Below are 27,040 nucleotides of genomic sequence, written 5' to 3'. Positions count from 1 at the left end.
CCTGTGACAGCCTTTAATTGTCATAATAACTCAAAAGGTGTTTAGTTTGTCCAGTCTGGACTAATGTAAAAAACATGACGGCCTCCATAGAGAGGGTCCCCTCGATGTAAATATAACGTTTTTAAATATAAAGGGTCTTTTCTGGGGTAAAGAAAACTACAATTAATACAATTTAGATGAAATGAACTAGTGAAAATATCATGAGGATCACCTAAATCTTACACACTGGACCTTTAAAGATGTGGGTCTGTGTACAAATTCTGTCGGCCCACAAATCAAGTTAAACTAATCTTGCAGTAGACCTTATCGGGCCACCTGCTACACCAATTTGACTTTCTTAAAATCTGACACAAATATTAATTTGGTCAAAGACACAAAATGTGTTTTTGTTCCTCTTAAACATGATATCTCAATTCTGTCCTGAGGAAATGTCTTCAGATTTTAACCAGTTGTAACTTGGACTCAATGATGAACTGATTATATTTCAGTGGTCAAAGGTTAAAGGTCATGGTGATCTCATGGAGCAATGGAAAGTTTTAACTCTTCTAACCAGGGGCCGGGATCAGGTGCAGACACCATGAGTTCATCTCCCAGGTCCTCATTGAAAACTCTGCAGTCTATAATTGACCGGTAGCGGTTGCAGCTGTAGACGTGTGATGCTGTGGAAAAATACACAAAAGTAGATTATCCCAATCATAGATCACCACCGTTTGGGGCGTGTGCTCACCTACCAGCACTGTACTACACATCAATGGCTCCCATGGTAACAGTGGTTTTTCTGACATAATGAAATGTAACGACAGGTCTGATGGCAGCCAGCACATCTGATTGGGACTTGTCAGCTGTCTGTGAATTTTTATCTTAAGTACATAATTCACACACACACTCATGATACAGCTGAATGGGCTCAGTGTCTATCACTATCACTATCACCTGGGAGATATTAGAGATATACTGTATACATGACATGTTACAATGTTTTCCCCTGCTAATATATTATGCAACATTGCATATCCCTGCGATGTTAAATAAACTAATCCATACAATATTTTCACATCCAGAATGAAGGTCAGACAGAAAGGGCACAAGAATTTTATTTTTCCCAAAGCTTTTGTCATTACAAATCCGAAACCACAAATTTCAGAGTAGTGCTTTTAGAACTTCCACATTTACCGCCTTCATCATCTTCGACTGTGAAAGACATAAACATCTCTGCTGTCACTTTATGATCCATTATTGCCAACGCAGTGCTGCAGTCCATTCCACTTTGCAGCACAATCATCATCTGCTGCTTTCAGCAAGGAGGATGTTTTTCTGTTAGCCACAGTGACTGCACATGTGTATCCTTGGGTACGGCCAGCTGGGAGCAGGTGTAGAGGAGGAGGGAGAGGCTGTAGGATGAAGAGCGTGAACTGCTGGAATAATCCTTTTCTGGCCTTGTACTGTTTCCCACAGATGCTCTCACTTCACATTACACTGAGAGCTGGAGTCTGCTTCTATATGAAAGTTCCCACCAATCAGTAGTTCTCGGAAATCACAGAACATCATATTTCTCTGCATCTACATATTCGCTTGTGATATTAGTCATTTTCACATACTGAGCATGTGCTGCAGTAAAATACAGGAACCTTTGATTATCAAGTGTAAATGATGGGTTCTGCAAAGAAATCACTAATTTCTTATCCTCTGCTGGGATAAACAAGCAAGGGATGGAAAGTTGTAGAGGCCAGACCTCCCAACCTCCTGTCCAGCTGAGATGTAAGATCATCACTGCCTGATGCGTCCAGTGAATTGAAATGTAGCTTCATTAGGGGACTGTTGGTCCTTGGCGAAGGTAAGTACTCTGACCGACTAGTTAATAAATGGAATAAAGTATGAATATTTTACTGTTCATTTTAAAATAGCGTATGACTTCCTGTCAGGCTTAACTGACTGCCTGGAGACAGAGCTCTTTCAGTAAAATATAGAGTTTGGTGCTGAAATGAAGTAAAGTGCTTTTGCTAGATTGCTAGATCAGCAGTTAATGCTAACTAACTCATGCTAATTGACTATTTAGCAATTTCACAACTTACAAATAAGACATGATGTTGACTTCATATCCAACTGTTGAACAGGAAGTAGATATGACTATTATAAGGATCAAAGTATTGCTTTAAAATCTTTCAAAAGTCAAGGTTATTTCAACTAAGCATATCAATAGTTTTATGATATATCACATTATGTTGCAATTTCAGATGAAAATGTGTTTTTCACAGGCCTATACAAAACCAGCCAATCTCTCTGTTATCTTTCTGTACCTGTGCTATGGGGGGGCTGGACCAAGACATTGAGGGGCTTTAAAATGAAGTTTTATGATCTTACACTGGTGCAGTGGGCCTTGAGTTTCTCCTGGTGCAGGAAAATGTCCAACCTCATGTGGCCAGAGTGTGTAGGCAGTTCCTGAATGATGAAGGCATTGATGCCATTGACTGGTCTTCACGTTCCCCTGACCTAAATCTGGGCACCAAGGAGCAGGGCAATCTGGTTGATGCATTACAATGAAGATCTGTGATAGAAGCTCTGTGTCCATGTGCTCCGACCGGAGAAGTTTTACAACATCCGAAAGCACAATAAAAACAAGTGCATTAATGCCATATCCAGAATGAGACAACAACTGTACTGTTTCAGAGAGAAAACACAAAATCAGATCTCAAATCAAGAATATTAAACTGTGCGCACATACATTTAACAGTAAACTGGGTATCATCACAAGTAATATATTACTAGATTAACTGTCACTGCTGACTACATATGGGCGCACTGCGATGCCTAAGTTACAATGTCACAGAATAAATGTCTATCACAACCTCAGATGTAAATGAAAAATATTGCAGCCACAAGGAGAGCACCCCCACCCACCCACTCGCACTTTTCCTGTGATTGGAGAACAGTCCATGGCTCAGAGGCTAGCCTCATATGCACAAGCTCTGCCCCCCCTCATCACACACACGGTACAATCTGGGCATTGAGCTAGCAGACTGGGAGCGAGCCACTGTATGGTCATAAGTACTCTTTAATATTTATATATTTACTATCAAAAAAAAAAAAATAGCCCAATAGCCTAGGCTTGACTAGGGCTGCATAGATTTGTGACAGGGCTATAGCCCACCCTAGCACTGGTGTAGCCCCATGCTTGCTCACACCTGTAGATTTATCTCAGGTTGTTTGAATGAGTTCAAAGTTTGTTTAAAGTTGAACCCTCCATGGATCGTGACTTCAGCCCTCACACCCAAAGTTTATTTCTTCATGCACACAATGGCCAGATAAGAAATCCAATTAAGTCAGTGCCATGCAGTCTTATTTCCCCATTTCTGCAATCACCTCATACATGTCTATAAACAAAGAGCCATTGAGAGCATTATGCATTTTCCATCATAGATATGCAAATGCTCCATTATGAGGGAATGGAACAGTAACGAGGCGAGTGAGTTCTGATCAGCTGTGATCACATCTCGGGCTCAACCACAGCGAGGCACGGCAGCTTTTGCTCTTTGAAATCTCTTGTCTTTTGGTTTGAAAAGAAGATAATAGGCCTTTGATGACTCCTGTTGGCAGCAACAGATAATTATCACAAATAACTTCAATATGGTGGCGAGCGGGGCTCTGTGTGTTAAGGCCGCATCAAGGGTGTGATGCCTTCAGGGCTTGAGAGAGTGCACGTATACACTCCAACATGATTCACCAGGTTGTTCATGTCTGGTCAAACTTGTTCATCAGTGACAGCAGCTGCTTTAACATTAACGTGGTGTGAGAGTACCTGTACATTAGCTCAGATTGTGCTCAATCACTGCTCCCAGTGGTCATCCAGAAATCCTTAACCTGTAACTGCTCCGAAAACCAACAGACAGCTATGCCAGTTCATTGTTAATAAAAATTGCACCAACAGATGACCAGCGCTCAGCGGGTGTGATGCATTGTATCTGAGTTAAGCATGTTTTCTTCTTTCTTATGTTACTGTGTAAACTAGAGCAGTGGTTGACAATTGGGTCAAACCGTACTAAGTAGTGATCATCTTGAAAATTGAATGAATCTTTGTTCACCATACTGGAGTGACAGACATTCACAGGCCCTGCAGGTCAAGTCATGATGGCAACAACCTTCATCAAATCTCATCCTCTTTAGCAAGTTTTCTTCAGAGTAAAAGCACAACTAGTTTTAACTGGTGCTATGCTTCATATCAAGCCAAATTACAATGCTTTGATTTTGAAAAGAACAGTTATAAATCAATGTCAGTTTCATTTTATGAAAACATTGACTATAAAAATCTTCACTGCAGAAAAACCATGTAGGATGAACACAAAGTTTTCTATCTTCTCTCTGCACCATAAAAGTTTTTTATAAAAACATCTGCACACAACGTCCAGCACTCAAGCAATAAAAAGTGACAGTAAATTGTAGAACTCACAAATGACAAAATTCATTCTAAAGTAGGTCCAGAGCTTTAACACAGGACAAGAGAACATAACATTCCAAACAGACAAATAAAAAAGAACATGACAGTGATTTTAGATGTTTTATTCCCGAACATTCCATGTATTGTCATCATTGTTAGCATCTTCAAATACACCATGAATTCTAAAGTCATTTTATATCTTCTATTATATTCACTATACAATGGAAGTCAACTTTGAGCCTTCAAAATAAAACAAGCAATGTATCACAGTGAACAAACATTTATTCATCCATGACTGGCAATTAAGAAAACTCCCTGCATTAAGCTGCGCTGTTAAACCTAATGAGAAAGCAATGGATATTTGATTATAATATTGTATAATTGTCTTATTGGTATTCTGATGTTTAGCACCTTATTGAAACAAAGGAAAGGTTTAAAGCATCAAAAATTACTTATCAAATGTGTGTTCTGATTAATCTGCCGCACCAAGCAAAAGTTAAAATTTAAATTTAAAATCAAACAATTTTGTGTCTTTCCACAAATCCAGTTGTAATTTCAGCACTATAAAACAGTTCTCGTCTGTCTATGAGGTAATAATCGATCAAATAAAATGTAATTTTAATGAACCTGTTGCACACCAGCAATCTGCTGTGTGGAACACATTCACAAACCCAATAAACTCTGCTGATGAAATTCAATTATTTTCGCACCAACTTGCAGAATTTTTGTCTCCAACAATGAAAGCAAAGCTGCACACAGCATGGGAGTGATATTGTGCTACTTATCTTGTTTGTGTTTCTTTTTAATTTAAATCTCATGTAGCTCAACACAAATACTAATCTTCACACTGGCCTAATGCCAGATAATACAACACACGACAGCACAACTTTAGAGTTGCAGCAATCAATATTTTCATCAACACTGGATGGATCAATTGACTGAAATGACTGTAATGTGAAGGATATTGTTCATAATCACAAAGCCACAGATAATTAGCAGCATCTTTCAGCTCACTCTTTACTTCTGTTTCTTTCACTTCAGCAGCAGCAGGCAGCCATTTTTGAGAAATCATATAGACAAAAAAAAACAACTCAAAGAAAGTGGCATCGCAGAATTGCCACAACAGTCTATAAATTCAAAAATGAGTCCAACACTAATTCTTGATACCAGTCGATAACAGAGCAGGTCCACGACATGGCCTGAATTTCCTTTTTGCATTATCCCTTTGTCCAAAACTTTAGTTAAAAGTTAAAATCTTTGCATTTAGTACTAATTAGCACCATTTAGCATTATAACATGCTAAAATAAGATGGTTAGATTTAAATACTTAAAGGTCGAATGTGTACGATTTAGGTGAAAGGGATCTATTGGCAGAAATTTAATATGAAATAATCCTAGTGATGTTTTCACTAGTGTGTTTCATCTAAATTGTTGTTTTCTTCACCCTACAATGGACCCTGTATATTTAAATACTTTGGTGAGGGGTATTTAGTGGCAACATGAAACTTCACCACTAGACGTCACTAAAATCTACACACTGAACCTTTAAATATTGAACATCAGCAGTTAGTATTGTTAATTTCACATTAGCATCAGCTCAAAGCAGTGTGGCTGCACACTCTTGTTCAAAGACTTGAATCTGACCTTGTAAAAAACATGACAACTGATCACGACCATACACAATTATTTACAATTTCTGATTTACAATTTCTAACTCAAAACAATCAAATGCTTGTTGTGTGTTCCACTGAGACCTGCGAAGGTTTTGTGCTTTACTAATAATAAACTGCAGTCCTCACAGCAGCGTGATGAATCACTGTGCAGCTTGTTCAGCAAAGCACTGTGCATCTGTGGAATCTCTGCCTTCTATTTAGTGAACATTATCATCCATGCACTGTCAAGTATAATGATGTATTTGTTGACTTTCATACCTTGTTTTCAAACCAGAAGTTTGCTTTTGTTTTCTTACCCTGTAAACGGCATTTTTGATGTCTACAGCCTTCTAATAATCAGCAACTGTCGATCTAGTGACACTGTTACAAACCAAAGTCCTTGTTCATATGGTTTTCCTTAATACACTGTCATTACCTTCTGTGAGGTATGCCCTCTGAAGCTGCTTCAGACATGCACTGAACTCCGCAGATACTCCGTTTCTCAGTAGAAATTCATTAGAATCTTATTTTAGAAAACAGCAGGGGATCGACCTGGATTCACCATGAGCAAGTGGGGGGGTTGATCACGCTTCTTAGGTGTGACTGACGCAAACATGAAAAAAACCAAAAAGAAAACAAATTTCTCCAGATGTAAAAGCTGTGATGCACACACAGAGGACACAGACGGAAAGTTTGTGGCAATAAGAGCTGACAGATGTGTTGTGCATGTGTGAAAGGCAAAGTGAAGGGAAACTCCGGAGCAATTCTCCGAATTTTACCCGAAGGTCATATCTGAAAACGGCTTATGTCTGGATGAAGAAAATGTTTATTTCAGCCCTTATTGTATCACTTGTAAGAAGATTCATCCAGGTTTTTTTAATAGCCTTTAAAGTGAATCCTCTTAAGCTCCCTCACTCCACTTCTTAATTACAGAGGGCAGAACATGTTTAATCCCTTCCTGATGAATGGGAGCATTAGTCGTGGATAGAGGAGGCTTCTTAGAGGAAATCGAATGGATTCTCATTGAAGCCGTATAATTAATTAGTTCATATGGTCAGAGAAGCAATAGTGTCACATGTAGACGAAGCTCACTCTATAATTTCATTGTACACCCTGTTCAATGACAATAAAGGCATTCTCTCTCTCTCTCTCTCTCAAATACAACATGATCAGTTCTATACAGACACCCTGCTCTGGACTAATTATGTGCATGACCAGTTATCTTACCACTTTCTTTTCATTTCAACTAGGGCATTACAAGTTGTCATTGAGCACTGATCGTCAGTATATGACACTAAAATAGTAATCCTGTTTTTATGTGTATTATAATAAAGAGCAGCACCAGAGCTGTGGGACAACACTACAACAAATCATGTGCTTTGCAAGCTTTTAAATATCGAAATATTTAAAGATCTCTTAAAAATGAGTGTTGTAAACTCAGCTCAGAGGTAACTGACTATAACAGGAGTGCAGGTGGTTGTATGTGAAGTTTTGAAATAAAAGTCACCCTCTCGAAACTCAACTTCCAACATTTCAGAAGTTTTTTCCAGCATAGGTGCAGTTTCCAAGTAGAAATTGAGAAATGATTAATTCTACAACAAAGGTTTTCAAAGTGTGAGGTACAGCTTAGAAGAGGGGAACAGGAGAGTAGACAGAGCTGGATGTGGTGTAATTACTGCAAATAAACATGTAAACAATCAGGTTTAAAGCATAGAAAAAAAAGTAATTAACAACATAAAATGAAAATATGAATAAATTCAGGTTTAACAAATATGCAAAGCCTGACAGTAAAGATACATAGTGTATACCCAATGTTTGTTTTAGAACATATGGTATCAATAGCTTTTCTAAATTACCTCTACAGGGTTTCAGCCTGAAGCCATAAACTACCTTAACTCCTGGAGCACATACAATGCATTAATGATGTATAACACTGTGGAGTTGTCTTTAATTAATTAGGTGCTAATGAACACTGTGATCCAGACCACAGCTCTCTAATGGCAACAAAGTGCACGACACAAACAGATTCCCAATTCCCAACAACTTTGTGCCTCCCGGGAGTTTTAATGTAAAACATCGGACCTATAGGAGGTGCAGACATCAATCTGTGGAGTGTGGTTCTATTTGGCCTAGTCTGTCTCATTAAAGGCAACATGAAAGTCACTTTTACTCTCAGCTGCTGCCAATAAATGTTAATGGTAGAGCTACAGGAGAACAAGAGTGTAACAGTGTAAAACACAGCTTAGTTCATGTAGATGCTGTATCACCAAACATTTTTCTATAATAGTGTTGCAGTTTTACCTAATGACCTGACCTGCTACACATCTGGTGTCTTTCTGATCTTTTTCACACTTTGTGGATGTGGAGAATGAATCTAAAGTGAAAACGTGTGGCTGGACAGAGCACTAATGAGTGTTAGTAAAGACCAGGCAAGATAACAGCAGATTTCTCTAATATCAAGTTGAGAAGAATGTGAGAGTCACAGGTCTTAAACACAACAGGTTTCAGTGGAATTAATCATCTGCAGTATTGATTCTGATAAGCTATACATTTGTCGCTGTGGTTGAAAGATCTAAACCCGATGTCACATCCATTCATGGTGGCTGAGACCTCTTACTCAAGCCCAGCCCAATGGAAATCACAAATGGAAGTCAACGGAAACACATCCACAACAGAAGTGAATGACAATGGATGTCGATAATATGCCAAGCAGAGTAACTTACTGGGGTTGTGTCATGGACATGTGAGTCAAGTGAGCCATTGTTTGTGAAAACACACAAAATACCTGCTTAAAATGTGATGCTGAACAGGTGCTTTTAGCACCAGAAGGTGCTGCACCGTAACACCAACTCCATTAGCTACTTCTTCATCGGATACTACATAGTAAATACCATAAACTTTAAATAAAGATGGACAAGTCTCCTCTTCCACCTACTATCCAGAAATAACCCAGAAACAAATGCGTCTCACACTGAGTGTTAGCTGTGTAAGAAGAAGTACCTAAAAGAAAACCAACCATATTTTGAAAAAAATTATTTAACGTGTACTTTTAATTTTAGTTTGTCCCATGTCCCATCAATTAACATTGAAGAGGCAGGGTTTATGACCTATACCTCAGCCTACCACAAGGGGAAATCAAGACACTTTGGCTTCCCTTTGTGGGTTCAGTCATGTTATCTATCTTCAAATAAAGTCTAAGGTAAATTCCTACTTCTTTTAAATTTCAATTCCCCTCATTGAAAAGCAAATTTTAAGTTTTTAATCTGAGAAAACCCTGATGACATCATCAGAACCCTGATGACATCATCACAGCCCTGATGGTAATCTTCTCAGACTGAAGACCCAAAATCCCCAAAGGACTTAGCAACTGTTCCTTCAGGCTAAGTATCACTTCTTATAAGAATCAAATAAATTCATTCACAGCCAAATCAAATCCAGAAACATCACAAACTTTATTCATGTTGATCTTTGTCTGAACATTCTGAAAGTTTCCAGGACATTCAGACTGGGCAGTGCCATAAATAGTTTAACTGGAAGGGCTACAAAGTTGTTGCCTGTTTCATGTGACGCTATTTACATGATTAAACTGCTTTATAGTTTACTGAACTAAATCAAGGAGGTTACATGAGATCATTGTGTACACAGTACAATATAGTATACAGAGTTTAGATCTACACCTTTGTTATTTCATCTGTAATTAAATTATCTGTCAAATGTCATTGATTTTGGTTTTTCAGACTCAGTTACAGACCGCTGAGATTTCTGAATCCAACAAAGAAATATTCGACACAAACAGATATAAAATCCCTTTCAGTGGGTCTTGTGGTTCCTTTAAAATATCAACATAATACATATGGTGAACTGAGGGTGAATAAATCATGACCAGTGTTCTACGTCTCTAAGAGAAAATCAGTGTGATACTAGTCTACAGAGATCATTTGCTGCTGTTGTAAACAGGGCACATGAATTTAGAAAATGACAAAGTGTGTGACAGCAGAGGCGACTGGACTGGAATCACTTACACCAGTTGTACCCACTGAGGCAGTAGCACCATGTTCAGCATTGTGGATTGTTTGAGCCATTTTTGTCAGTAAAGACACTTTTTTTGGTCTAAGCTCTGGTAAGTCTGGTCCCTGATGGTCTGCACTTTACTCAGACACCCATTTAAGTTAAAAATATAATATGGCTACAATGCTTCAAATAGTGCCTGTAATCTGAACACTCAATCAGGCTACACATCTAATCACAGCGAGCAGTGAACTTGAAACGCATGGAGGTGTCGGGCCACGTGTACACATGAGCACACACCACAGGTCCCATCCTCCAAAGAGCCATAGTGAGGATATCATTTCAAACAGACAATAACATTTAATAAATAAGTACATTTACTTAAACTGCTGGAGTTATTGAAGGCACACTGGCTATTGTTCTCTGACACTACCATGGACACACTCTGGGTTCCCCCTCACCTGACACTGAAGCTGTGAGGTGCACGGTGGATTCTCTCTCTTCTGATGCCAACATTACTGAGGTGCCCCCCTTCATCTGTAGTGTATTCCTCCTGTTAATTACTGTCTTTACGATTAGGGAGGTCTGATTCATATTCATCAATCTCTGTTTCATTTCATGTTAAAATACCAATAAACATGTTTTTATTGTAGCCTGTATTTTTATTCATGAAATGGAATGTTTTGTATTTGTGACTGTTTTGTAGCCTATTGTTCTCTATCTTATTTTGAACAAGTCAAATACCCTGTTGGTGATTTGAAACCCCAATATAGTGCAATGAGTAAACTATTCTGGTTATGAATAATATCTAATGGCTAACTATAACTTAGATACAATGATATATTGGGGAAAGAACTTGAATACAATTATTAACTGTTAACTGATCTTGCCATAACTAGACTGTACCCAACCTGATACTGTGACAGACAGAAAGGATTCACTGTATTGTTCTATTGTTCCGTTCATGTGGTGACAGGGCCCAGTGGACTGAGGCGGCTGTGAGGGGCTTATTTTACCGCACTGTTGCTTTCCTGGTACATTTCATTTGAGTGAGTAGTTTTTTGGTTAATTTTTTGTAATAGTATTATTCAATACAGAATAGACGCTCCAGAGAAGAGAGAGGCTTCTCCTCATTCCATTTTTTTTTCTGTTAGAAAAACCCACAACTAAAGCAACACTGTGTTACTTTAACTGAGGTGAATAATTCTCTTTGCCTCTTTATCTGAGCTGTTAGGTACTTTTTCATGAGCAGATGCCTGTCAATCGCTTGACCACTCACTAGAGGTGGAAAAATGTAGCGTTGTTCATCTGCTATACACAACACGAAATGCACACAGCAAGGACATCAGGGTTAAAGTGACCAGAACGATCCAGATTCATGTTCTGACATCAACGAATAATAACTAAATACATGTGGTTATCAGTTTGTCACCTGGTGCTGCCAGGCGGGACCACCCAGATACAGTACAGGCTAAAGATGCAGCACAAAAGTCAAAACTGAATGAATGTCAAATCAATGTGGAGAGCTCTGACCTGTTATAGACTGTTGCCGTCTGATTTTTGAATTGAAAAGCTTATTTTGTAAGCACACTTTTAATAACAAAAACAGTGTTTACTAAAAATACTTTTACTAAAAATACTTTTAGTACTTCTATTAGTGCACAGTGATAAAAAATTAAATCATGTATAGTAATAAAATTCTTTGATGGATTGATAATCATTTTATCATCAAATCGTAGCTCCCTCTGAATCGAATCAGAGGTGCCTGGAGATTCCCACCCCTACCGCTCCCTGAACAGAAATAGTGCCAAACTTTGTATATTCCTCATAACAAACATGCAAAACTGTAGAACTGTCCTCAGAGATGAACGCTGGTTTTCAATGACTTCTCTATATAACTGATCTATAGTTTGACATTACTCTTGAACACACTTGGCCTGATTCCGTCAGTTTAAGCTTCTGTTGCTTCTCGTTGGAGATCGTGTCCACTAACTAAAGTTACATATAGTGCAGGAGGAGGCGTTCAGGGGGCAGAGTGAGAATGAAAGAAGCACCAGACTCCCTATGACAAACCATCCAAATTATTTTGATTCTGTGATTTTTAGGTTAAATACTTTAAGGGGAATGTTCTGATCATTTCTAGCTTATGTTGAGCTGTCCATGATTCTGAACATAATGCATTTAAATCTGAAAACACACCATGAGAACCAACTAGAATCCTTGCATTGTTTTCTCTGTTGTTTTATGGGGGTGAGGCCCCAGGATGCCTAAGGCCGCCTGTGAACATTCACAGTCTGTTTGGTTATGTACAACAGGTGTGGATTACATGTTCCATCCAAGTCCGATGTGAGTAGCCAGCAGGTAGCACATGCCAATCATACACGTCATTATCATCATGGGGAATCCTAACCTGTGAGACAAATGGAAGAACAAAAACATGTCATTAATCAACATTTTATTCTCGCAGAGAAAGTTTTATAAATCATAGAAAATAATCAATAATGGTGTATATGATGAATTTAGGGAGAGAGTCCGAGTCTGTATGGTCCAGACTTAAATGTCCGTCCAGCACCTTAACCCCAATCTGCATGTCTTTAGACTGCGACAGGAAGTTGGAGAACTGGGAATCTTTTTGCTGTGAGGCACCGTGCCCCCTCACCTAACTAACTCCTCACCTAAATTTGGAAACATCTGACAGAGTAAAATTCAGGATATTGTGATATAACCTGGCAGTTTAAAAGACGATTCTTACAACAACAAGAATGGATATAGCTTCATGGTGCAACAGCAATGATCACAGCCATTACAGTAGCAGCAAGTAAACTACAGGTCAGCCCGCTCTGCCAGTTTTCATTCCTGAATTACTATATCATCAATTTCAAATGTGTACTTAGATGACTCCAGAACTGCAGATGGTTTGTCCTTTGGATGTGTACCATGCCCTATATGGACACATGGCTGCTCTGAGGGCCAGAGATCTGTTTGCCCCCAGTCTGTGACACAGATCAGTTTCACAGGACCAAGACCGAAACAGAAAATACATGTATAGTAAGTGTGCCAGCAATTCATCTCTGTCAAAGCAGCAAAGGGCTAATTAAAACTATAGTGCCCCGAATGAAAAATGAAGAGCAGCGTATCGTTAAAATACCATTTAGAGCAGATGTGTAACGGTACAGTGTGAGATGTGAGGCACAGACTATAATAATCCAGAAAATACCTACTGCTACCATATGATGATTCACATCACTGTTTATTAGCTGTGCTAATCTTCCTATTGAGATTTATAAGAAATAACAGATAGTTATTTCTAATGCATGACCAGTTATAATGATGATGAAGCATAAGTAAATTTGGTCTAAATGCAGTTGTTTTTCAGCAGCATGCTACCATTAGCCTGATATGTACTTCAATACAAAAACTGCTGCTCTCACAACCAGATCAGAGAGAAGAGAAAAAAATAGACTTTTAGAGAAATACAAAATATCACGTGTCTCTTGTTTTCCTAGAATGATCCCTTCTCAGAATATCTCAAAGCCTGTGATGACTATTGTAATTCATTTTGCACTCATGTTCAATTTTTGATGGGCAGTAAGTCATAGATAATTGCTTTGTCTCTACTTTCCCATCTGCAGTATACCATTTATGTTAATGTTTTGAAAGGCTGAATCTGTTTATTATTGAATTATTGGCCTTCAATAAAGTTATCGTCTGTGTATGAATTGATGTGCTTAATAAATTAAATTACCTTGCCATGCCTATCTTGAGTGTCAGTAGCATCTGAATAGACCTATGGGCACCTGTAGGCTAATTTTACCAAATGTAAAAACTTGACTGTGTGATTGTTGACTGACTTATATGTATGTTGAAAACATAGCAAGTGAAAAATGTAAAGTGTGAGCACCTACAGAGAATGAAGTGTATGTACCAAACTTCAGGTCTGAGCAACTGTGAGAATTAAATGGTGTAAAACTTTTAACATTGTCTAAATAAAGATCCAACACCAATTAAAACTGTCTTACATTAGTTTGATATTTTTAACAGCTGGCCAAAATTAAATGTTCGGATAATTTAATGTAATCATTATCATCCTTTGCTACACTGCATCATTAAACACAACTGTCTAAACAAGAATCGAATCAAATATGAAAAATACGTTCAGTACTTGCACACACAAAAAAACCACATGCTAATCCTCAGAAATACAAACAAGTGGTCGACACTCAATGACTGTGCAGAACCTAATCATGTGCATTTTGTGCTTTTTATTCAGAGATGGAAAGAAACAGCAGCTCTTGACCTATTCTATAGGTTCTTCCTTTTATATAAGGTCTTCTCAATCAGGAGCACCCATTTTAAAATGACCTTTCACAATGTTCCCATTCAGCGGATCCTCTGCACTGACGAAGCAGAGAGAAGCAGACAAGAAGCCAGGGGGACCTTAAATTCAAGTGTAAGTGGTTTATGTGTGAGTGTCTTCAGTGCCACTACTGTTTTTCTCTTTATTCACATGCATGGAATTAAACTGTTTTAATATGCATGTGGAAATGTCAAATTAGTATTTGAACTAAGGATTAATGAGGCTAGTCAAGCACTTAAGCTCATTAATAATGATATCGGTGTGGCGTGGTGGTGCATTTAAATTGCAAGTGTCAAACTTTCTCAGTAGACAGTTGAACCGAGTCTCAAAGGTCAGGGTAATTATCATTTCTTATTTACACATCAAAGGTTTAATCAGGAAGTGAGGAAAACCTTCAACAAACGTCTGCTGGCTAAACAAAGACTGAACCTGACCATGTGAAATGAGCTCACACAGTTATTGCAATGATTCCATAGACTCTGCAAAGTGAAGCTAACATGGAAGTGTCTTGAAACCTGTATTCTGTCCAATGGTCATCAGAGGGAGACTCCACTGGTTGCAAATATGGCCTTTAATAATAATGTAACATAATGATAATATCGCCCGCTGGTGGTTGGCTAAAGTACAATCAATTTTAAAGCCTGCCTCGATCTTAACAAATTAGAGATACACGTTAAAAAATGTCCAGTAACTTTGGTTTTAATTAGTTATTTGATGCTATAAACACAGAGTGAAACATCAAGATTGACAGCTGAGACTGATCTGTGATTGGTCGAGCACAGATATATTGGTGGGACCTCACTACCATGGCTCCATCCCCTAATCGCACGGAATCTGGCTCTAAATGCACAAGATGGCAGCGACTGTATGTTGGATATTTTAGTTTGATTTCTGGATAGTGGGAGGAAGTAGAGACGCATCGTCCATCAAAGTGGTTGGTTGCACAAAGAGATCTGTTTCTATAGGAGTCCATGAGAAAATGACCCTACTTCTCACTTCATTTATGTAATAATTTATACACCAAGTAAACATTTGTATAGATTTTTTTTTTAAGAACAGTCTGACACAATATTTGTCAAGAGTCAGGTGAGAATTAGGCTAGAAAGCTTTAAAGACTGTTCACCTCTGCCACTGATCCTCTGAGTTCCATCCATTGTCATGGTCTCCACTTCTACTGCTACGCTATGGTCTCAAAGCATTTATCTATCATCCACAACCTCTGAGTAAACTTCTTTGAAATTCCTCTCATTCAAGCCATAAAGAAAACCTCTGCTGGCTCCCTGCACCACAATGGATTAGTTTATTTGGTATTAATTAACTGTTAGCTAAGCCTCCACTCCCCTTAGTTACCGTTGCTATGTCTTTTGAGCTCTCCATTCTTGCACAGACCAGATTAACCACTGAAAACTCTTTCATTGTGTTTGGAAGAATTAGTTCTTAATTCCAGAGGAATAAGGAAGTAGATTCACCCTTCTAGCTGGCAACCATATATTTTCTTGGCTAAAGCGTTGGTGTCACCGACAGATGGTTTTATAGATGTTTTGAAAATGCACTTGATGCCAAAAGACTAAAAGTCAGCAAAAAGTCATCATCCTCACCAGCAAATGATCTGTGTCCAAGATGTAGAATTAAAACAACATTTGAATAATTCATTCTGTTGGGCTGCTTTGCAGACACACTTGAATAGGTAAGATAGATCTGCGTCCCATAGAGAGAGACACGCAGTTATGGCAACATTTAAAAAACTCTTCCAGGTCTGGCTCATTAGGGGAAATACCTCACAATGGGGGTTTTTTTAACCCATTTTCACTAAGAATTATTGGACCTTTTTGCAAAGTGGTGTTCCTGAAAATGAAACATCAGACTACTGAAGCATTCAGCTCAACCTCAGGCAAAAAAGAAACCTATAAAACACCATATCCTGTGAGTAATGTAGCATTCAGCAGTATAGATGGAGGGTCACAACATTTTACTGGTGCATACTGAATATTGATCTGTAGTGGAGTAATTTGGTTTATATTGTGCCTGTAGCTAACTCCCCAATGTCACATATAATGGCATTTGAAGTAGACTCTAATTACATATGGTTTCACAAGGTTAAATCTTTAAATGTTCAAATTAGAGACTCATCATAGAGAGACTCTCATTGTGAAGTGAATGTCCACTCAAGATGGATGTAACGAGGAATCTCTAAACTGTTATCATAGTCAGACAAAGTGAGGTCACCTTTCTGCTGATTTTCCCATCACGGGTGCAGCAGGAAGGGAAAGAGGACAAATGTGAAAGTTGCCACAATGCAGCATAGAAAGAAAACAAGGTTAACCTTATCTAAAAAAAATCCCATCCTACCTTGTGATCTTATACATCGATATAATTGCATATGATGGGAGCTATTTGAAAGTCCAGATGCAATCTCAAAGACGCTCTTCAGATAAATAGAGGGACGCACCTCTCTCATTATAGAGCCTGCTTGACACTGGACAACACTGCTCCCTATATGACAATACTGGACTTGTGTGTAGTTGTAGAGTGGTATAGAATATACTACCTGTCCCTTTTTTTGTGTTGGTCTATTGTACTAGATAAGTGTGCACGTTAGATCTGTCATCTCTAGTGCAGGGGACAATTCAGGTTTCTTTTGAAGATGCAAAGAACTGTATGAATGTGAATATTAATTCATAATAATATTAGCCTGTTTGTCTACTGTACTGGCTCGATACACACGTCTTTAAAAAATCCTGACACACGCTTGTTTCAGTGTGTTGTCCTGTCTCTGCCCCGTCATTAACCTGCAGCTAAACAACCTCATCACAGTTTAAAGAGGAGATTAGAGTACAACATCACCAGTGGTAGGTATAGAGTACATTCAATCGAACACACCACTTTGATTAAATAATTCCTTTTTGTGCTACTTTACCATTTGTCAACTTGCACACATTCCAGTGGGAATTACTGAACGTAACACTCCACTGCATTTATTCAGCAGTTGTACTACAGTATTTAGATTAAGCTTTAACATTAGAACATTGTTAAAGATTGCAAAACAAATTGCCCCAAATATCTTTGGTTTAGGGCTTTAAATATTGAACAGTATGGATACAACTTGTTCCACCTCAACCAGCTACAAGAGCCAAGTGCTGCTTGAGCCACAAGGGTCATTTTTTCTGTAGGATGAGGACATTAATCTGTGATACATCAAACACATTATACTAATGATACTTATACTTTAGCTGGATTTTAAATGCAGGACTTTAACTTAAACAACTTAGCTATTGTGTTAAATTTTTTAAATTTTATATTGTATGAGAAGGACTTTATTCTATTTAATTTGCTATAATTTTATTAACTAAGGCAGTGTCTGTTCAAAATGTATCCGTAAAAGCAAATTATTCAGCTTGAACTCTTTTCAGGCTGTCTGTGTGTGTGTGTGTGTGTGTGTGTGTGTGTGTGTGTGTGTGTGTGTGCGTTTGTGTCATTCTTATTTGATAAAGCTGGAGTTTGCTGCTCCACTCAACTCTGACAGAGGCCTTTCAGAGTTTTTAGAACTCCGTCTGAGTGGTAGAAGTAGTTACAGTGGCTGTTTTTCAAACTGAACATGCAAACAATAGCAATGAATCATACACTGGAGGTGGACAATGCCTTATAAACTATATAGAAAGTACTTTTACCATGATCCCCAGGTTAATTGTCTGAGTAGAAGAGAATGATCATGACTTAGAGGCATGACAGCAGAAAGAGAGATGATACCAACTTATTGCTGAGCTATTCAGGGGCTCTTATTTTCATTTGTGATGGTCTGTCAAAAGGGAATTGTGGACTGATCTGGGTCCTGGATTTAATCACTTGTTACAGCACTCGTCAGTCCCAGCTGCCTGGAGTCACATACAAACTCTTCTTTCACCCTTACCCTTTTCTCTGAACAACTGTGACCCTCACCAGAGACAGCCAATTACAGACAATGCTTTCGCTAAAAGTAATGCATCTATCCAATAACTGTCAACACACTAGAACAGTGTGTGTGAGTGAGAGCAGAACTGACAGGACGCAACTGTTTTTTAAGCAGATGGACAATCCTGAGTCTTTCGAGTGCAACAACACATTTGTCAACATAAAATAATTCAGATGACATTCACCGCTAATTATTTCATTGACATTTAGTGGCTGTTCACAGCAGAATGAGAAGGTAACAAGAAACAAACAATAAACAGGTAATTGTGATATTTCTGTTCTTAATGCCAAATGTCACCTACTGTTATTCTTTTCCATAACCAGCCACAATTTCTCCACAAGTAATCACTATACGCTCATTTTTATTAATAGTTTACATTGAAATTTATTCATTTGGCAGATAATTTTATCCAGTGACTTGCAACTAAGGGACAACACCTCTTTTAACTACCTCTTTGCTAGTGCATACTTTAAGTAGCCCAGTGTATTATAAATGATATGATACATCCAAGTGATTACATATCAGGTCTAATGAGAATCATATTCAACCTTCTTCAATACCATTGACCGTATCCACTTCTCAAACAAAGCAAATTTCAAAGTATATCTGGCTGTTGCGTCACCAGAATTAAGATTATTGGTGAGCAGGTGGCAATCTGGGAGGCAGCCTAATTACCACTATGCTTGAAATATGATGGAGTATTTTTGTCATTCACTCAGTTTTTAGACACCAGAGAGTCCTCAAATCCAATCCAGCCTTTCACTCAGTATCAAGTAAACCAATCACAAAAAAGTTTGAATGTTTTTGATTAAGTCTACCACACTGTAAACCATGAACACATATTTCTGCAGTTTTAGTTTTGCCGCATAAAGTAAAACTTCTTCAGTGCCCTTACAGTGTCAGTGGAGAGGACACAAACTAGAATTACTGCCCAGAACAGATGACATCATCCAATGTCTGCCAGGTTGTTTCCTAGAGTTATTTAACTGACAGAAGAGTACACTGCTGTATATATCCCAAGCAAGGTCAGGTGGGAAAATCTTAGTTCTGCTTCGACAAATAAACTAAATGTGGCGGTGCCCAGAATTCTCTCACTGCCCCTCCACAAGCAGAGCAACTTGTGAAATAATACGTGTACACAAACACAATTCAACTTACTGAGAGCTGCAATATAGAATTTATGATTATGTGCTGAAATATTTAACAATGGTAAAATTCAATGTGCAGAAAATGACAACACCTACAAATACTACTACACTACTACTACAACTACACGCTTTTTATGTTTGCGACATGCAAGGAAACATATTGTTCCTATGCTACATAATCTTGGGAAATGTACTGAATGAATGTAAATACATCTCTCATACGCCAACGTTATTTGAAATAATTGCAGATAAATAAATACACAATAATGATGACCTAGATAAGACCCCCTTACTTCTAATCCTGAGAGTACAACCAAAACGCAACACTAGCCAGTGACTTCCTACTCTGACACACTTGATAAATACAAGCCCTGAACAGGGATTCTTGAGGCTGTTTTATAAATATTCTGAGGCAAATCAGTTCACATTGTTGGCATCTCCCGTTGTAACATATGACTGGTATTAATGTGTAAGTACCACTTTGGGCAAAATAGCCTATTCTACAGGATCCACAGTAATGCACTTGTCTGACGTTCAAGTCTGACATTACCCAATAGGATAAATTATCAATCAAATTTTGCGAGCCACATCTTGAAATATGGTGTTTATGACCTATTTCTAACTTGAGATTGCATAATGTGTTGTGTAAATGCTGTAATAGAAGAGAGGGCTCACCTGAAGAACTCCACAAAAGAGAAGCCGTAGCCGTGTTGCTCAGCAATTCCTGCGCACACAACGTTGGCTGATGCTCCTATTAATGTGCCATTTCCTAAACAGGCAGGACAAAATGATTTAAGAACAGCATCACATAAAGCACATCATTTAACAAGGGCAGAAGCATAATATTATAATAATACTGACAATCATGATCATCTTTCAGCATTCTCTGTGTATTTTCTGCCTTAATCTATAAAGTTTTACTATTTTCATCTACTGTGGGCAACATTTTGACAGTCAGGGTCTGCATCCCCCCTACCGTTCGATAACGCTCACATCTCAAAAGGTGTCAGTGTGGGGATGGAGCTGGACAGTGGCAACATTATACTGCAGATCGATAAGGACCTGTCACAGTGCAGATGATTAAACTGAAACACTGAGACAGCTCTCTCTCTCTCTCCTTGCTGCATTGTACTGGAGGGCTGGTTGCTGGTGTGTCATAGCGCCTGAATGAGGCCAGCTTTGAGGGCCTTGGGCTGCTCTCACAAAAAGCATAGCCTGACCTCCCCAGAGACTGACACAGCTGTCAGTGTGGCTGTCACCTGGAGCATTTAATAATAATAATAACTTTATCTGTATAGCACTTATCTAAACAAGGCTACAAAGTGCTTCACAAAATATATGGCAAAAAATGTATGAATAAGAATATAGTCATTAAGGTCGAGACCTAAGAATGGCAGACGCCATCCATAAAGATGCACACCCTTCAAAAAGGGATTAAATATTAGGTCCCTGGTGTCTGAACTCGAGGAGGTTTTTGTGTGTTTAGCCCAAAACAAAACTGTCTCATACTCTATTGTAGTACTTTTTACTTTTTTACATGAAAAAGATAAAATGAGAGGCTTACCCCCAAGACAGGCTCCCATTGCCAAAGCATAGATGAGAGGTTTTACTGGCAGGTTCACATCTGCATCCTGACTCAAGTTGATGAGCACTGGAATCTGTAAGTAAAGACAAATTGGAAAGTTATCGTTTAATACACTTAAGCCTTGTTTCAATCAAAATGTCTGGGAAAGCAAACCCTTTATATCAATATCAAATAAAAAACTAATACTGAATCCTAACGACAAATTCGCAGTTTCATGGCTGATTATCACAGACTTGTTTGTGCTCAAGGATTCAAGAGATGAAGTTGATGCTTCTGCTAAATATGGTTAACATAGTTTAGCACAAAGACAGAAGAAAGAAAATTGTTTATTCACTTTCTTGACCATAGACAAGATGATTGACACCACTCTTGTCTTTATAGCAAATAATAAGCAAAATCCAGCATCATTAGCTTAGCATAAAAACTGAAACAAAGGAACAACAGCTAACCTTGCTGTAAACAAGGATAAAATTTGTCAAACACATTATGTCATGACTCATGAGTCTAACTTTAGCTTAATATAGCAATACAGACATGAGTGGTAATACCTTGTTTAACTCTGGTCAACAAAGTGAATAAGCAATATTTATCACAATTTAAAAGTATATGTTTAAAAATGAAAGAAGTTCTAAATTGAGTATTTTTACATTATTTTTTCTTGTCAGAATGGGGAAAACATTTTTTTCTAAGCTTCAGTCTGTTGTGACAATCGGTACATGCACAGGTTTGAGGTCCTCTCTTTTCAAGTTGAACAACATTTGCAGGGGACTGGAAAGTGAAAAACTAGCAGAGGAAAGAACGTCTTCAAAACCACTGGAGACAGTTGTAGAGAGCTGACGAGTCAAAGATCTGATGGTTTCATTCTCGCTAGCAGCGTCTCATCCTGTCAGTAGGATAACATCTCTTCCTTTTCTCTGTCATTTTAATTGAGCACACTGGCGGGGGCCTCAGTGAAACATTGATTTCTGTGAGTCTTTTCATTTTCAGCCAAACAGACAAAGGAGTGAGGTGGCAGTTGCTCTGATACTTAGATACTAAATTTAAATGAGCATGGTATTTGAATTTGGACCAACACTGTTTCCTCTGCTTCTTATTTGTAACTAATTCAACAAATTGGGGCAGTGATCCCAGATTTCAGTTTGAAAATTATATGTACTACTTGGCTGTCTATTGGAAAAAAATGAATTTCCATAGCACTTAAAACATGAGAATAGCTAATATATAACAGTACAACCAGGAGAAATAAACATATAACAAACTATACTGGAAATCACAAATTATGTCAAGGCAGAAAAGTCAGAGTGTAATTTAGTAATGCATCAAGATAAGTATTTCTTTAACAAAGCTACAACTTTGTAATGTTCACTTCTAAGTCTATAAATTAGTTCCTGTCTGGTACTTTAAATATAGGAAGAAATGAAACCCATCCAACATATATGAATCACTGTATTCCAGTCAATGCACCCATTGACAATTTGTGGGAAAATTGGGTAAATTGGTTAATATATTCATTATTTAGGCTATTTGTTATTTATGTGTTATTTAGTTTAGCTCTCCTTAAATTGACCGCTGCAACACATCTCACAACCCAAATCTTCCGTCTCTAGATTTCCTTGTTTAAGTTTGATTGAACAAGTTGGATAATGGAAGAAGTTGACTTGAGCTGAAGTGCAGTGTCTAGAACAACAAGATACCACCCATCTTTATTCATTGGCATTTGTACAGGAAAGACAATGAAATCAGGCTATACCCTCTAAGGTTAATTTTTCCAATATACAACATGAACAAATGCAGATTTATTATACTTCATGCATGTACCCAAAAGTCACTTCAATGATAGCTGACAATACCTGACATATATCTATCACTCCATTTACGTATGGACAGGTCAGATTGATTGCACGGTGTTTGTGTGTGATTTCACCAGGAAATACTGCAGTGTGACATTAAAACATCACGCTGATGCTTCTCACCATGGTGGCAGTGAAGGGAATGTTGTCAATGAGTGAAGAAGCCAGAGCCGAGACCCACATCACCAGGATAATGGCTATGGCCAAGCGCTGGTCTTCTGGCACTGCCTGAGTGGAGAGATAATAAAAAACGACAGATAACTGCAACTTTCATCTTCACTCAGATGCACATGCCAACCTCAACCCATCACTGAATAAGTCTATGACAATGAACCTGTCTTTGGCGAGCAGACGCTGGGACAATGAAGCTGTCTGAGGGTGTGACACGACCATGGGTGGTGGCGTCTGGGAGTTTTATCTCTGAGCTGGGGCGTACGCACACAGCAAGGCCAATTCCCCCCATGTGACAAAGATGTTGTTTGAACCCCCTTGATTGTTTTCTCTTAGATATGCATGGGCCAGTTAATGGAGACAATATCTAATCCTTTCACCTGTCCTCTACATGCATCAAGAGAGAAAGGCCATGCTCCTCACGTCAGCATGTTATCCATGGTTTGGGGATGCTGAGCAGGTCAGCAAGCATGAATAGCATGCCACCTGTCATGTGTGATTATTAAACTTATACAGCACAACAGTGTAAACACAAGCTGACGTATCTATTACTGGCGCAATTCTCTACTTGCTCACAATACACACTGGCAAGAATGTGGGTGAGAAAGACCCCAGACCTCTTTCGGCCGCTGACAGGTATCAGAAGTAAACAAAAATAATTGAATTCAGAGCTGTGCTGAGCAGAAGGATCTATATGCATGAAATCAATTACACCAGTCACGCTGAGCCCTGAAAAATGGCTGTTAAATTGAGAAACAAAGGAATAAACTCACTTTTATAAGCAGCGCTGTCTGTTCGCCAATATAGTCGATAAGCTGCAGCTGGGCTAAAGCCTGAAAAATGAGGATTCATTAAAACAAATGTGACGACCATTCGATATAAGTGGGATTAAACAAAGGGAAGAAAAGCTATTAATAGACAAACAGACAAAGACATAATAATAAGACAAAATATATGCTTTTTATAATTATTGACACAGAAAATTGACATTTCTTATTGGTACTGCTTTATGACACTGTTTAATGTATAAACAAATTGTTTTGCTATAGGGCCAAACCAACACAGCAGTTTGTGCTGCTATTAAACTTTCTTTTCTTCCTTTTACTTGGGGATTCATGCATAAAGACATAGATGCTTTTCACATTGTAAGACACTGTTGGAGTTTCTGTCATTATCCAGTGTCATTAGATCCAAGCACTGATACTGTTCTCCTGTAGTGTTTTGTGAAAAGAGGTGTCGCTAACCCTACATCTACCCCTATCTACCCCTATCTATAATTAGATTATATGGCATGCCATTGTAGTTTTCGCTATCATGAGGTTGAGATTTTTATCATAATGCTAAAAATATTACTGTAAATACCTCCATTAAAACAAAGAGGCCAGCAAAAAAGAGTAGTGTGGCCCACTCCACCCGGTGCAAGATGATCTCGAAATCCTGGATGTCAGCCAGAACCAAAAGCCACAGTGAGCCCAGGATCGCAATCCAACCTGAGAGAGAGAACACTCCTTGTGACATCTACCTTCACACACACGTAACATATTTCATGAACTCACCTAGTTGACATTGAACTGATTATATCAGATTTTCATAGATTTATAACACTGGCATCGATTTAGGTTTGGACAGTGGGTCAGGTCTATGCAGTAACCAATTACCATGTATGTGTTTATACTGCAAATGTTGGTCATTATGCTTAATTAGATAATGACTTGGCTATATATGGTCAAACCAACACTTAAAAATGTTTAAGTAAGATTTATTTAAATTAGAAAATATAATACATCTATATAGAATATTACTCATTATTTTGACCCAGGACACATCAATAACCCCACAACACACATGAGCATACTAAGAGACTTTTGCTATAATGAAAAGGCTTTAATTCATTAATTTAAATGGACCACCACTACTCTGTGTTCATTTTAATTTGTATTTAATCACAACTTTCTAAATGAATAGAAACCTTTATTAGCGAAGGGCACTATATATCTAGGGGTAGGGCCAAAGGAGAGGAATTGGAACGGCTAGGGCATATATGTTACAGGTGTCACCACTGTGTCTATACATCAAAGTTCTGCTATCCTCTACTGATGTTCTACACTCAATCATCAGTACTTCACACAAGTGATTAAATGTTTAAAAAATTTAAAATAAAATGAAAGTATTTCTCAGGCAGTTATACCTTTATTTGACCATACAGCATAAGGGTAAAATGGAGAAAGAGGATGGGGAAAGACACGCAGCAAAAGAGTGGGTCGGAACCCAACCTGTGCCTACTGCAGGAGGACTCCAGCCTATGTACGTACAGTATTTTGAAGAATTCTGTTAACATGAATAGAAATTACATACACAACAGTATGGTTGTTATTTATATTTGGATTTCCTTGGTGGGTTTGATTAAACAATCACCATCAATATCTGGAGGACAAAAGCTGGCACCAGCCTGCTGATATTTAAAAGGGTTTCAGAAAGAGGGAAGAATGTGCAACCACTTGGAGAAAAACTGATTAAACAGATGAGCACCAGTAATTGCCTTGGCTTAGGCCATGAGGGAAATGATTTCACAAATGATGGGAACAGTGAAGAAAGAAGAGCAATGGAAGGGCAGGAAAAGAGAGGAGCAGAGGGAAGAATGGAGTCAGAGCGAGTGATATGAAAAATCAAGAATCAGACAGAACAACAGAATGTTGAGGGCCTGCTGAGTTGTTTCTGGTCATGACAGACAAAGTTGGGTTCAAAATGCTCTTAACAAGAACATTGGTTCTCCAATATTGGAATATACCTCGGCCAGATCTTTCTAGAAATGTATGAATGTGAATGAACTAATGTACAGTGAGAGACTGGGCAGAGATTGTAAGCAAGGAATATAACAAATTGAGAAGTTAAAAGAGAATAATAACAATCAGTGAAAATGAAATTCAACTTAATTTGATTTACGAATATGGTAGAAATACATCGAAAATATTTGGTAGAAGTGGTATGGTCAAAAAACTCAAACAATAGGAATAAACACTGACAGGAACCAAAGCAGTAGTGGATCTGGGATTTTTCTAAATTAGGGACCAAAGAGGGGCAACGATTGACTCAGAAGGGCCATTTATGTCCTAACTCCATGATGCATTTCTGATTCAGTAAGGTGCACAGTCATTCTTTGTTTACTGTTAGCTCTATAGCTTTGGGTAAAGGCACACAGCATTGAATATATTTTGAAAAAAGGGAAGAATTCTTAACAAATTGTCATATGTACCATTTGTATTATTAGTATTTTAGTCTTTGTTTAAAAAAAAATACTGACAGAAAATGTTTGTGTATGTGGATTTCTAAATCCACATACACAAACAAACGCAAGGAGATTCTGAGTCGATAACTCCAAAAAAACAAACACAAAAGAATCTATTCCACAGGAGTTGTCATTCGGTGGTAGAATTGTGACGAATCGTTTTTTTTCTAGTTTTTGATTTCCTCACCACATAGGTTTGTCTGATGCTGCCTCGTTAACAGGGCCAGACGCAGGCAGCAGATAACAAACCTAGAGAGCTCTCCAGTTAAAAGAATGAACGAAGAAAATGAACACGCGGCTAAAGTCAATAGATAGAGATTTATGCTCTGACAGAATATTGTGTTGACTCATAAACTTTTGATTAGATAAGGGACTGTGAAGTCTCTGCAGAAATAATCTGTAAAATAATAAATAATATAGCTAAAACTGCTGAAAGTGTTTGACAATTTATTATCCATTTTTACAATATACGCCGGTTTTTAGAATTTTTCGACCAGTTTCACTGCATCACTTTCCTGATTTCTGCTGGAGGATCAATGGAGATCAAATGACCGGGTAAAAATCAGGCTTAGATTAAATGTTACTGTGTGAAGTTAATTACA

General features: G+C 38.1%; 1 protein-coding gene across 1 annotated transcript in view; it reads right to left on the bottom strand.

Moving 5' to 3' along the window:
- Positions 1–9,517: 9,517 nt before the first annotated feature.
- Positions 9,518–27,040, bottom strand: part of oca2 (oculocutaneous albinism II) — a 42,856-nt gene continuing 25,333 nt past the window's right edge. The window contains exons 19-24 of the mRNA XM_069522478.1: positions 24,515–24,642; positions 23,926–23,985; positions 23,105–23,209; positions 21,111–21,204; positions 20,222–20,315; positions 9,518–12,502 (exon numbers count right to left, since the gene is read on the bottom strand). Of these exons, the coding sequence (XP_069378579.1) occupies positions 12,415–12,502; positions 20,222–20,315; positions 21,111–21,204; positions 23,105–23,209; positions 23,926–23,985; positions 24,515–24,642 (569 nt within the window). The 3' untranslated portion in view covers positions 9,518–12,414. The remainder of the gene's footprint in view (positions 12,503–20,221; positions 20,316–21,110; positions 21,205–23,104; positions 23,210–23,925; positions 23,986–24,514; positions 24,643–27,040) is intronic.

The sequence above is a fragment of the Paralichthys olivaceus genome, chromosome 3, assembly GCF_024713975.1.
Source record: "Paralichthys olivaceus isolate ysfri-2021 chromosome 3, ASM2471397v2, whole genome shotgun sequence".
Classification (NCBI taxonomy): domain Eukaryota; kingdom Metazoa; phylum Chordata; class Actinopteri; order Pleuronectiformes; family Paralichthyidae; genus Paralichthys; species Paralichthys olivaceus.
The sequence above is the reverse complement of the archived record's forward strand: the minus strand, read 5'-3'. Positions and strand labels throughout refer to the sequence as shown.